This window comes from Hyla sarda, chromosome 4 (genome assembly GCF_029499605.1).
Source record: "Hyla sarda isolate aHylSar1 chromosome 4, aHylSar1.hap1, whole genome shotgun sequence".
NCBI classification, from domain to species: domain Eukaryota; kingdom Metazoa; phylum Chordata; class Amphibia; order Anura; family Hylidae; genus Hyla; species Hyla sarda.
The window spans coordinates 138,123,918-138,138,110 of record NC_079192.1 but is presented as its reverse complement, the minus strand read 5'-3'; the positions used below and the strand labels follow the sequence as shown (position 1 = coordinate 138,138,110).

General features: G+C 44.5%; 1 protein-coding gene across 3 annotated transcripts in view; it reads left to right on the top strand.

The window, feature by feature from the left end:
• SLC12A1 (solute carrier family 12 member 1) overlaps positions 1-14,193 on the top strand; it is a 197,411-nt gene that overhangs the window by 149,392 nt on the left and 33,826 nt on the right. For all 3 annotated transcript variants that reach the window (XM_056572280.1, XM_056572281.1, XM_056572282.1), the window contains exon 21: positions 2,986-3,126. In XM_056572280.1, coding sequence (XP_056428255.1) covers positions 2,986-3,126 — 141 coding nt within the window. The remainder of the gene's footprint in view (positions 1-2,985; positions 3,127-14,193) is intronic.

The following is a 14,193-nucleotide window of genomic DNA, read 5'->3' as shown; positions in this document are numbered from 1 at the left end:
GGGGGTGGACATGAGTGATGGTGGTGGACATGGGTGACGGGGGGTGAACATGAGTGACAGGGGGGGGACATGAGTGACAGGGGGGTGGATATGGGTGACATGAGGGTGGACATGCATGACGGGGGGTGGACATGGATGGCAGGAGGGTGGACATGAGTGACAGTAGGAGGGTTGACATGGGTGACAGGGGGGGTGGACATGGGTGACAGGGATGACAGGAGAGTGGACATGGGTGACAGGGATGACAGGAGGGTGGACATGGGTGATAGGGATGACAGGGAGGGTGGACATGCGTAATGGGGGGGAGTGAGGACATGGGTGACAGGGGGGGTTGGACATGGGTGACAGGGATGACAGGGGGGTGGACATGGGTGAAATGGATGACAGGAGGGTGGACATGGGTGACAGGGGGTGAACATGGGTGACAGGGGGGGTGGACATGGGTGACATGGATGACAGGAAGGTGGACATGGGTGACGGGGGGTAGGGTGGACATGGGTGACAAGGGGGTGGACATGGATGACAGAAGGGGTGGACATGGGTGACAGGAGGGGTAGACATGGGTGACAGGAAGGTGGACATGGGTGACGGGGGGACTTGGGTGATGGGGGGGTTTGGACAGAGTTGAGAAGGGGTGGGTGGAAAGGGTACAGTGCCTTAAGCAAGCTGGCATGGGAATCCGGCGCAGCTTGCAGTTCCACGGCATAGGAATCCGGCGCAGCTTGCAGTTCATTCCACTGCATTCAGGGCACCATTTTCGGCTCACGCCGGCTTCCCTTCCCCCCTGCAGCACTGTGAGTCATAGGCGCGCAGGCCGGGACATTTAAAAAAAAATTTCAATTCGCGGCAAAATCCTGCGGCACTCCGTGCAGTGCCGAACGGCACCCCAGTGTGCCTGGGCACCCCAGTTGGGAATCGCTGATCTAGGCCCTTTAGAGATTAACAGGTACAAAATACTACACTATTTAGATGTACGTATGTGGTATGCACTTATGAGGGCAGAAAAATGCGCTACAGTACGCTTAAAAAAACTGTGAGGTTAATGGCTGCAGTAAAAATCCTTTTCAGTGAAAAAAAACACTGCTCTCTGTCCACCAGAACGCTGATGTGACTAGGATGTGAAATGCTGCGGAAATTAGCTTTTCTGTGTAGCACGCACAGCGATGTCCATCCTATCTCTCTGCAGTGTAATGAATGATATGATGAGCTGCAAAATGGCTGCTGAATATATAGGGCTGTGATATGGGGTGACTGGCTGCTGAATATATAGGGCTGTGACATCACAGGGGTGACTGGCTGCTGATAGGCTGCATCCGGCATGTTATTCAGAGTCATCCCGCCTACTTCCCTTCCTGCCTTGCCTTCTCACCTTCCCAGCGTTCCTTACCTCATGTACTGACATGAGGATTCACCATTTTAGATGCCCTGGAGCCGGGACTGCAGTAAATGAAGTTTAATGTAGCAGATTGCGCAATAGAATCGCGTTGATATTCGTATTCGTTGCGAATCGAGTATTTCATGAAATTCGTAACGAATTGGGGTTCGTCAGCTCCGATTCGCTCATCTCTACTCTACTCCTGACGTCACGGCCACGCCCCCTCAATGCAAGTCTATGGGAGAGGTTGTGACGGCCATCACACCCCCTCCCATAGACTTGCATTGAGGGGGCGTGGCCATGACATCACGAGCAGGCGTGACTGTAACATCACAAGCCTCCGACGCTGCACCCGACACTCTAAATGAACTTCGGGTGCAGCAGGGAGATCTTGGGGGGTGCCCAGCAGCGGGGCCCCCATAATCAGACATTTATCCCCTATCCTTTGGATAGAGGATAAGATGTCTAGGGAAAGAGCACCCCTTTAATCGCATTAGCCTGCCACCAGACTCTACTCGACTTCATCTGGCTTCCTCTCCTCTAAGCCCCCGTTATGTATTTAAAGGGGTACTCCGCCCCTAGACATCTTATCCCCTATCCAAAGGATAGGGGATAAGATGTCAGATCGCCGCGGTCCCGCTGCTGGGGATCCCTGGGATCCCCGCTGCGGCAATGCGCTATCATTACAGCACAGAGCAAGTTCGCTCTGTGCGTAATGACGGGCGATATAGGGGACTGAGCAGCGTGATGTCATGGCTCCGCCCCTCGTGACATCACGGCCCGTCCCCTTAATGCAAGTCTATAGGAGGGGGCGTGACGACCGCCATGCCCCCTCCCATAGACTTATATTGAAAGGGGCGGGTCCTGACATCATGAGGGGCGGAGCCGTGACGTAACGATGCTCCGGCCCCTGTATTGCCCGTCATTACGTGCAGAGCGAACTGGGGCTCCCCAGCAGTGGGACCGCGGCGATCTGACATCTTATCCCCTATCCTTTGGATAGGGGATAAGATGTCTAGGGGCGGAGTACCCCTTTAAATGTAGATCAGTTATACTACACCATTACTTTCCTTCCAGTATAAACATGTGCATTTTTGCTTGCTGGTAAAAAGCTACTTGATTAATGACTCTCATATATGATATCTGAGTAACATTGTTTATATTTTTAAAAATATTGAACTAATTTATCCAGAAATGTTTTTTTTTTTTTTTTTTTCAGTTCTTTATCTATGACTATATAGAAAAGTATCCAGCACCAGGAAGGCAGGTAAAATTCCTCTTTTATAGTAGCATCAATAAAAATAGGATACACAGGAACGTACACGTTCCTGTGTATTCTATTTTTATTGATGCTACAATAAAAGAGGAATTTTACTTGCCTTCCTGGTGCTGGATACTTTTCTAAACCCATTCAAGTCTGAGGTGAGGGAAGCCAAATTCATATCTTATCTCTAGCCAAGAATTGGGATTCAGTGCTCCTGATACAACACTGGAGGTCCCAGAGGTCAGATCTCCAATGGCCTCTCTTTTATAATTTGCCTGACTCACAGGATATCAAATAAAACGTTTCCAAACTTAGAATGATTTCTGTCTTCATATCTGATTTTTAGAGGAATTCCGGAGACTAGAACAAGAGAGACTGGCACTTGAAGCAACCATTAGAGAGAGTGAATTTCAAGATGGAAATAGTAGAATTCGCAGGTTCTTTGGTAAATCCAAGATGAATATTTCCAGTGCAGCATCTAAGAAAGGTAACGTTATTGCGGAATTTCCAATGGCTTTCTTTATATTATATATCACATATGTACAGTTGTGAGTGTTGGTAGTAAAGCTAACTTTATCCTTTTAAAGGGGGACTCCCGTGGAAAACTTTTTTTTTTTCTTTTAAATCAACTGGTGCCAGAAAGTTAAACAGATTTGTAAATCACTTCTATTAAAAAAAATCTTAATCCTTCCAGTACTTAATAGCTGCTGAATACTACAGAGGAAATTATTTTCTTTTTGGAATGCTCTCTGATGACATCACGAGCACAGTTCTCTCTGCTGACGTTATTATAATAATAATAACGCTTTATTTATTTACTTTTAGGGGCTGTATACTAAAGAGAAATCCAAAAAAGAAATGCATTTCCTGTGATGTCCTGACCACAGTGCTCTCTGCTGACCTCTGCTGTCCATTTTAGGAACTGTCCAGAAAAGCATATGTTTGCTATGGGGATTTTCTCCAGTTCCTAAAATGGACAGCAGAGGTTAGCAGAGAGTACTGTGGTCAGGACGTCACAGGAAATGCATTTCTTTTTGGATTTCTCTTCAGTATACAGCCCCTAAAAAGTACTGGAAGGATTAAGATTTTTTTTAATAGAAGTGATTTACAAATCTGTTTAACTTTCTGGCACCAGTTGATTTAAAAAAAAAAAAAGTTTTCCACGGTAGTACCCCTTTAAAGATAAAACTAGAAAAAAGTTTCTATTGTGTTTGTGTGTTTTACTCCATATTCCGTATAATTTGCAAAATGGTTCCCAGAAGGAAAATGTATGACTTCATCTAAATTAAAATTAGAGCCTAAAGCAATAGCCGTGTCATTTATATATATTACAAGTATTTCTACTTATATTATTTATGTTATATTCAGCTGTCAAAATAGCTTCCACTAAATAATAGCGTACTTTAGCTATTGCCATATTTGCATTTAGCTTGGAGAGAGTTGACACGCATTGCATGGTAAGTAGCCTGATTTCCTGCTTATTTATTCACAAATAAAGTGATTGCAAGAAAATCCATGAATTAGATGTGATGTAGTATAGTCTATTGTATGTCGGCCTCCAGTATTAGAAGCTATTGACTCATTTTTCCCTACTGACAGCAATGCTTGAATTCTCCATTCAGCTGTTTGTGTCTTGAAGTTTGTGAAGTTTTACAAATTTTATAAATTTTACAAAGCACTGGTGCAGCTTCATCTGGAATATGCAGTTTAGTTGTGGGAAAGGACGCCCTGGAGCTGGAAAATGTAAATGAGAAGAGCAAGGAAACGTAAAAGGAACATGGAGCATCTTAAAGGGGTACTCCGGTGAAAACCTTTTTTCTTTTAAATCAACTGGTGGCAGAAAGCTAAACATATTTGTAAATTACTTCTATTAAAAAATCTTAATCCTTCCTGTACTTAATAGCTGCTGAATACTACAGAGGAAATTATTTTCTTTTTGGAATGCTCTCTGATGACATCACGAGCACAGTTCTCTCTGCTGACGTTATTATAATAATAATAACGCTTTATTTATTGTTGTCCTTAGTGGGATTTGAACCCAAGTCCCCAGCAGTGCAAGGCAGTAGTGCTAACCACTAAGCCACCATGCTGCCCTTAGCATACATCTGCTATGCATGGTTGCTAAAATGGACAGAGATGTCAGCAGAGAGCACTGTGTTGGTGATGTCGTCAGTGTTCCAAAAAAAGAAAGGAATTTCCTCTGTAGCATTCAGCAGCTAATAAGTACTGGAAGGATTAAGATTTTTTAATAGACGTAATTTACAAATATGTTTAACTTTCTGCCACCAGTTGATTTAAAAGAAAAAAGGTTTTCACCGGAGTACCCCTTTAACTCTGAAGAGAGAATAGCAGAATACATTATTTATTTCGTTTCGAGAATAAAATGTTTAGGGTGGCATGATTAAAAGGGTTATCCATGAAAAAAACTTATATATATATATATATATATATATATATATATATATATATATATATATATCTCAACTGGCTCCAGAAAGTTAAACAGATTTGTAAATTACTTCTATTAAAAAATCTTAATCCTTTCAGTACTTATGAGCTTCTGAAGTTAAGGTTGTTCTTTTCTGTCTAAGTGCTCCCTGATGACACGTGTCTTGGGAACCGCCCAGTTTAGAACAGAAAAGAACAACCTTAACTTCAGAAGCTCATAAGTACTGAAAGGATTAAGATTTTTTAATAGAAGTAATTTACAAATCTGTTTAACTTTCTGGAGCCAGTTGATATATAAAAAAAAAGTTATTTCCTGGATAACCCCTTTAACTTGTACAGTGGTCCCTCAAGTTACAATATTAATCGGTTCCAGGAGGACAATTGTATGTTGAAGCCATTGTATGTTGAGACCATAACTCTATGGAAACCTGGTAATTCCTTCTAAAGGCCCAAAATGTCATCCAAAAATAAGAAAAAGTGAGGATTAAAGAAAAATAAGTAGATAACTAGTGTTGCTCGCGAATATTCGCAATTCGAATATTATTCGCGAATATCGCATATTCGCGAATTCGCGAATTTCGCGAATATAGCGCTATATATTCGTAATTACGAATATTCATTTTTTTATTTTTTTTTTATTTTTTTTTTCTTCACAGTACACATCACAGTGATCACCCCTCTCTGCTTCCAGCTTGTGTGGTGTAAAGAAGGCTGTAATACTACTGTGTGAGACTGGCGTGCGAAAATTCGCATATGCGAAAAGTAGCATATGCTAATTTTCGCATATGCGAATTTCCGCATATGCTAATTTTCGCATGCGCGTATTTTCGCATGCGCGAAAATAAAACGAGGATATAACGAATATGCGAATATTCGTGAATATATGACGAATATTCGTCCATATATTCGCGAATATTCGCGAATTCGAATATGGCCTATGCCGCTCAACACTATAGATAACTAATACTGCACAGATAAAGCAAGTTCTTAAATATAAAAGTAAGAAAGATCTGCTGGGAGCTGTAAATCACTGTCTATGTCAGTGTTTCCCAAGCAGGGAGCCTCCAGCTGTTGCAAAACTACAACTCCCAGCATGCCCGGACAGCCAAAGGCTGTCCGGGCATGCTGGGAGTTGTAGTTTTGCAACAGCTGGGGGCAACCTGCTTGGGAAACACTGGTCTATGTAGAGGACAGGAGCTTCTTCAGGGTCCTGTACAGTATACAGTGTCCTAAAAAAGTAACATGGAGCCGCCCTCACCTGGTGTCCAAAGGAGCAGGTAACTCTGGTACAGGTAAAGAGTAGTATAGAACATGTAATACCTCCCTGTACTGTAGGGGGCGCTACCAGACACCAGTCAGTGCATGCGCATCAGTACTACAGGTGTTTTACCAGTGAAATGTCCATTCCGATTGGTCAGTTCTTCCGGCCATTGACACGTTTCACAGATCTGGACTGTCCGTAGCATTGTATGCCGAGTCTGGTTTCAACTTACAATGGTCCAGAAAAGACAGAAACTATTGTATGTTGAGGCCATTGTAAGTTGAGGGATCACTGTATAAGTATATAAATTGGCCTGATTCATGTAAGACCCGCTCCAAAGACAAGGGGATAATCCCTCTGCCTGGAAAGAAAAAGGCCCAAGCTTTCTTTACCTATAGAACTTATCTGTGGATAAGGGACACATTACATGGCACAAACAAGCGCCAATCTTGTAGATCAGCATTACCTGAGCCCATAACAATGTTCGGTACTGATCACTAGATAGTTCATGTGGCTATCTGCTTTACATCCACACTAAATACATCTTATCCCCTATTTAAAGGATATGGGATAAGATATCTGATTGCCGGGGGGCCCACCAATGGGACCCCCCTCAATCTCCTTTTTGTTTCCGGGACTGGAGACGTGGTGTCACACCACACCCCCTCGTGATGTCACGCCATGCCCCCTCCATTCATGTCTATAGAAGGGGGCGTGGCATGTCATGTGTCCAGTCCCGGAAACAAAGAAGTTTCCGAGACTGGAGACACAGCCCTCATAGAATGCGGGTGCCGCACGGAGATCGCGGGGGGTCCCAGTGGCGGGAATAAGATGTATTTGGCCGCAATACCCTTTTAAAGGGGTATTCCCCTGCCATGCCTTTGGAGCTCCGCTCCCCAGCGTTCGGAAGTTTATTGTTCCGAACGGCTATGTGCGGGCTTCCTTGTTCAGGGCCGCACCTCGTGCTGTCACGCCTGCCCCATCGTGACGTCACGGCCGCCCCCTCAACATAAGTCTATGGGAAGGGGGCATGACGGGCGTGAAGTCCCCTTCCCATAGACTTATGTTGAGGGGGCAGCTGTGACGTAACGAGGGGGCGGGCATGACGTCACGAGGGGCGGCCCTGAACACGGAAGCCGACACACAGCCGTTCGGAACAATAAACTTCCGGAAGCTGGGGAGCTGAGCTGTAGAAGCAGGGCAGCGGAGAACCCCTTTAATGTACATCTTCTTCCTGCCCTTGGCTAAACATGTTGGTCTTTTTTCAACCATACTATCTATGTTACACTTAGAGTAGTGATTCCAGTATATTGCTTTATCTATCATGTTCTGATTCTAGTTTACTGATGTATTCTTCTCCATCCTTGTATAATGCAATATTAAGAGCTCAGGGAGCTCAGATAATAAATACAGAGCTCAAGCTTGTCATACATACAGTATTAGCTAGATTTTGGATCAATGTGTATGTGTAATTCAGTGGTGAGGTAGGGATCAGTAACAGTAACACATCTGTCAGCATTATGTACTGAGCATCCATGAACAGGTATGTTAATACATTTTTTCTTTCCGTGTATGTTTGCTGTTGGGGGACTGTTGGGCTGCCTCCAGTGTTGGACTGGGGTTCCTACGGCCCAGCAGTTAAATTGAGCCCACCCTAAAATGACATGCACATTTTACTAATTTTACTCTTTTCAGACCTTGAGGATGTTGCAAAGACATCACACAATGATTCACAGAAAAAAATATTGCGGTACCCAATGTCAAATCAGAATTCACAGAAGGGGTATAACAATTTAAAACTTAGCATTTAATGTGCAGTATAAAACCACAAGACCCCACTGACAATACAACAACAGATATTTGTCATATAAAACAATGACCCAGAGACCAAGAAAGCTGGTGTAGCAGTCCGAGCCCGTGTCAAAAATTGGCCAAAATAAAGAAGTCAGGGGATAGGGGTATGATGGAAAAGTACAGGGAGGGTAGGGATGGTAGCCCTAAGAAAACCCTAGCGGGGAGATGTAGTGCCGCTACCCCTGCTCGCTCAGGGAACTGTCGGGGCACTCGTCCTTGAAAGGATTACCCCTGCCCCGTTCTACCCCTTTGTCAGCCCCTACACTTAAGATAACAAAAAACCTGCCCAACGCGTTTCCCCCAAGTTGATGGGTTCATCAGGGGCTAGAAGGCCCAATGTAGTCAATCTTATACAATAGAAATCAAGACAAATAAACCATATAAAATGATTAGAAGTCACGGCCAACAAAGTGCATCAAAAACAATATCGTGCACAAAACAAAATCAGTCCATCGCTATTACATCCAACGTTCATAGATAACCCATCATTATACAGTACATTGACTGGGAAAGCGATGTGCTAGAAACCCAGGGTAGAGCCCTACTCCTGGGTATGGACTCACGGATACCACAGTGGTGGTCGGCGAGAGGCTGGCATCTGCAGTGGCGGTATGCCCAGCTTTGGCGTCTGTTATCCGCCTGTTATCCGCGGATAACAGACGCCAAAGCTGGGCATACCGCCACTGCAGATGCCAGCCTCTCGCCGACCACACTGCTACACCAGCTTTCTTGGTCTCTGGGTCATTGTTTTATATGACAAATATCTGTTGTTGTATTGTCAGTGGGGTCTTGTGGTTTTATACTGCACATTAAATGCTAAGTTTTAAAGACATCACAAATCTACTGTGATTGGTGCAAAACTGATGGGGTTTTGCCACGAATCTGTACAAATTGCAGTTAAATGTGGAGACATGATATTAAGGGGCCTGCCAGGGGAACCACCTGTTCCCCTGTAGGTCAGTCTGAGCCTGGCTGCCCCCATACCTATCATATGCACTACCTATTTAATAAAATGGTATGCCATCTATAATATATTGTCAAACTTTTGACATGATATAGAGATATGCCAAACGTTTTGATCGGTCGGGGTCTTAGTCAGCCATGTTTTTCTCCCAGCTCTATCTAGCAATTAGGATCTGAGTGTTCAAAACTTTTGAATTTTTTTGGACATGTCAACATTTTTTGTTTTTTAAGCGACAGGTGCAATTTAAATTGACACAGTTATTTGCAAAAAACCTTTTATATAAAGTAGATAATAACATATATAAAATATATGTATATTTCTAATATATACTGGTTAAAAATGGGTATATTTTTGGGTTAAAAAAGCTGTGTTGTCCCTGCAGCTATTGCCTGTGCAGGCTCCTGTTTTATCATTCAGCCTGCTGTGTGAGCCGGGAGCGTGTCACAGAGCCTCACTGCACAGATCCCTGCTTGTCCTCAGTCCCCTGCTTGTCCCGCCCTCACTTCCCGTATTTTGTGTTTGTACAATGTATATGACAAATAATGTTATCATCTACATTATATAAAAAGTTTTTGCAAATGACATAGTTACATAGTTAGTATGGTCGAAAAAAGACATATGTCCATCAAGTTCAACCAGGGAATTAAGGGGTAGGGGTGTGGCGCGATATTGGGGAAGGGATGGGATTTTATATTTCTTCATAAGCATTAATGTTATTTTGTTCCAGGAATGTATCTAATCCTGTTTTAAAGCTGTTAATTGTTCCTGCTGTGACCAGTTCCTGAGGTAGACCGTTCCATAAATTCACAGTCCTCACGGTAAAGAAGGCGTGTCGCCCCTTGAGACTAAGCTTTTTCTTCTCCAGACGGAGGGAGTGCCCCCTCGTCCTTTGGGGGGGTTTAACCTGGAACAGTTTTTCTCCATATTTTTTGTATGGGCCATTAATATACTTATATACGTTTATCATATCCCCCCCTTAAACGTCTCTTCTCAAGACTAAACAATTGTAACTCCTTTAATCGCTCCTCATAGCTAAGATGTTCCATGCCCCATATTAGTTTAGTAGCACAACTCTGCACCCTTTCCAACTCCGCAGTGTCCCTTTTATGGACAGGTGCCCAAAACTGAACAGCATATTCCAGGTGAGGCCGTACCAATGCTTTATAAAGGGGGAGTATTATGTCCCTGTCCCTTGAGTCCATGCCTCTTTTGATACATGACAATATCCTGCCGGCTTTGGAAGCAGCAGCCTGACATTGCATGCTATTCTGTAGTCTGTGATCTACAAGTACACCCAGATCCTTCTCTACCAGTGACTCTGCCAGTTTAATCCCCCCTAAGACATACGATGCATGCAGGTTATTAGTACCCAGATGCATAACTTTACATTTATCCACATTGAACCTCATTTGCCAAGTGGATGCCCAGACACTTAGTCTATCCAAGTCATCTTGTAACTTATGCACATCCTCTATAGACTGTACCGTGCTACAAAGCTTGGTGTCATCTGCAAAGATAGAAACAGAGCTGTTAATACCATCCTCTATATCATTAATAAATAAATTAAACAACAGCGGGCCCAGTACAGAACCTTGGGGTACACCACTAATTACCGGGGACCAATCAGAGTACGAATCATTGACCACCACTCTCTGGGTACGATCCATGAGCCAGTGTTCAATCCAGTTACAAACTAAAGTTTCCAAGCCCAAAGACCTTAACTTACCTGTCAGACGTCTGTGAGGGACAGTATCAAACGCTTTAGCAAAATCCAGAAACACTATATCCACAGCCATTCCTCTGTCAAGGCTTCTACTCACCTCTTCATAAAAGCAAATTAGATTGGTTTGACAACTTCTATCCTTAGTAAACCCATGCTGGCTATCACTTATAATACAATTATCCCCTATGTATTCCTGTATGTAATCCCTTATAAGTCCTTCAAACAATTTACCCACAATGCACGTTAGACTTACCGGTCTATAGTTTCCTGGGGAAGACCTAGAGCCCTTTTTGAAGATTGGCACCACATTCGCCTTGCGCCAGTCCCACAATACCAGACACCAGAGAATCTCTAAATATCATGAACAGGGGTACAGATATTACTGAACTTACCTATCTAAGAACTCTTGGGTGCAGTCCATCCGGCCCTGGAGATTTGCTTACATTTATATCACTTAACTTACCTTGTACCATCTCTACATTAACCCCTTCCCGCAGAATGTCATATATAAACGCCGGGTTGTGCAGTGCGTTCGCGCATCCCGGCGTTTATAAATGACATTCAGTTAACCCGGCATCGCACGGGTTAACTGGCAGAAGTCCCGCTGTTTCCAGCAGGGGACAACTTCTGCTTCACCCCCAGGACCATCCATTGATGGTCCTGGTCAGCGATCACTGTGATTGGTCCCTGTGGACCAATCACAGTGATCTGGGGTGAAAGTTCAGATCCCCCGCACTGCCCGCCCCTGGAAGTCGGGCAGAACGGGGGACGAAAGCTGCAGGGGCTCGCGGGGACCTGCGGCATTCGGGGGGAACACGTGGGGACCGGCGGACTTACCTGGAGCAGCGGCGGGACCGAGGAGCAGCGGCAGGACCGGCCACGTGGACGAGCAGCGACGGGTAAGTATGTAGTCCTCAGAGGCAGCAGTGAAGATCTTCACTGCTGCTTCTAGGAGTCTGAAAACTACAACTCCCAGCATGCCTAGACAGCCTTTGGCTGTCTGGGCATGCTGGGAGTTGTAGTTTTGCAACATCTGGAGGGCCCCAGTTTGGAGACCATTGTATAATGGTCTCCAATCTGTGCTCTTCCAGCTGTTCCAAAACTACAACTCCCAGCATGCACTGACTGTCCAGGCATGCTGGGAGTTTTAGTTCAGCAACATCTGGCCCTTCAGATGTTGCCGAACTACAACTCCCAGCATGCCCTTCAGCTGTCTGGGCATGCTGGGAGTTGTAGTTTTGCAACAACTGGAGACACACTGGTTGGGAAACATTGTTTCTAACTCAGTGTTTCCTAACCTGTGTGCCTCCAGCTGTTGCAAAACTATAACTCCCAACATGCACTAACTGACCATGCATGCTGGGAGTTGTAGTTTTGCAACATCTGGAGGGCCCCAGTTTGGAGACCATTGTATAATGGTCTCCAATCTGTGCTCTTCCAGCTGTTGCAAAACTACAACTACCAGCATGCCCTTCAGCTGTCTGGGCATGCTGGGAGTTGTAGTTTTGCAACAACTGGAGACACACTGGTTGGGAAACATTGTCTGTTTCTAACTCAGTGTTTCCTAACCTGTGTGCCTCCAGCTGTTGCAAAACTATGACTCCCAGCATGCACTAACAGACCATGCATGCTGGGAGTTGTGGTTTTGCAACAGCTGGTGCAAACCCCCCCCCCCCCCCCCCGCCACCCCCGTGAATGTACAGGGTACATTCACATGGGCGAGGCTTTTACAGTGGGTTTCTCGCATCTTGAGATGCAACAAATTTTGCGCTGGGAAACTTGCTGTAATCCCCCGCCCATGTGACTGTACCCTAAAAACACTACACTACACTAACACAAAATAAAATAAAAAGTTAAAAACACTACATATACACATACCCCTACACAGCCCCCCTCCCCCAATAAGAACGTCCGGTACACCACTGTTTCCAAAGCAGAGCCTCCAGCTGTTGAAAAACAACAACTCCCAGTATTGCCGGACAGCCGTTGACTGTCCACGCATGCTGGGAGTTTTGCAACAGCTGGAGGCACCCTGTTTGGGAATCACTGGCGTAGAATACCCCTATGTTCACCCCTATGCAAAACCCTAATTTAGGCCTCAAATGCACATGGCGCTCTCACTTTGGAGCCCTGTCGTATTTCAGGGCAACAGTTTAGGGTCTCATATGGGGTATCGCTGTACTCGGGAGAAATTGCATTACAAGGTTTGGGGGGCTTTTTCTTCTTTAACCCTTCATGAAAAGGAAATGTTGGGGTCTACACCAGAATGTTAGTGTAAACATTTTTTTTTTTACACTAACATGCTGATGTTGCCCTATACTTTACATTTTCACAAGAGGTAAAAGGGAAAAAAGCCCCCCAAAATTTGTAACGCAATTTCTCCCGACTACAGAGATACCCCATATGTGAGCGCAAAGGGCTCTGGGGGCGCACAACAAGGCCCAGAAGGGAGAGCGCACCATGTACATTTGAGGTGATTTGCACAGGGGTGGCTGATTGTTACAGCGGTTTTGACAAACGCAAAAAAAACAAAACCCCACATGTGACCCCATTTCGGAAACGACACCCCTCACGGAATGTAATGAGGGGTGCAGTGAGAATTTACCCCCCACAGGTGTCTGACGGATCTTTGGAACAGTGGTCCGTGAAAATGAAAACTTGTACAGCCCACTGTTCCAAAGATCTGTCAGACACCAGTGGGGGGCAAATGCTCACTGTACCCCTTGTTACGTTCCTCAAGGGGTCTAGTTTCCAAAATGGTATGCCATGTGTTTTTTTTTTTTTTTGCTGTTCTGGCACCTTAGGGGCTTCCTAAATGCGACATGCTCCCCGAGCAAAATTTGCTCTCAAAAAGCCAAATATGACTCCTTCTCTTCTGAGCATTGTAGTTCGCCCATAGTGCACTTCAGGTCAACTTATGGGGTACCTCCATACTCAGAAGAGAAGGGGTTACAAATATTGGGGGGTATTTCCTGCTATTAACCCTTGGAAAATGTGAAATTTGGGGGGAAACACACATTTTAGTGAAAAAAAATTTTTTTTTTTACATATGCAAAAGTCGTGAAACACCTGTGGGGTAATAAGGCTCACTTTATTCCTTATTACATTCCTCAAGGGGTCTAGTTTCCAAAATGGTATGCCATGTGTTTTTTTTTTGCTGTTCTGGCACCATAGGGGCTTCCTAAATGTGACATGCCCCCCGAGCAAAAAATTTGGGGGGAAACACACATTTTGAAATTTGGGGGGAAACACACATTTTAGTGAAAAAAAATTTTTTTTTTTACATATGCAAAAGTCGTGAAAC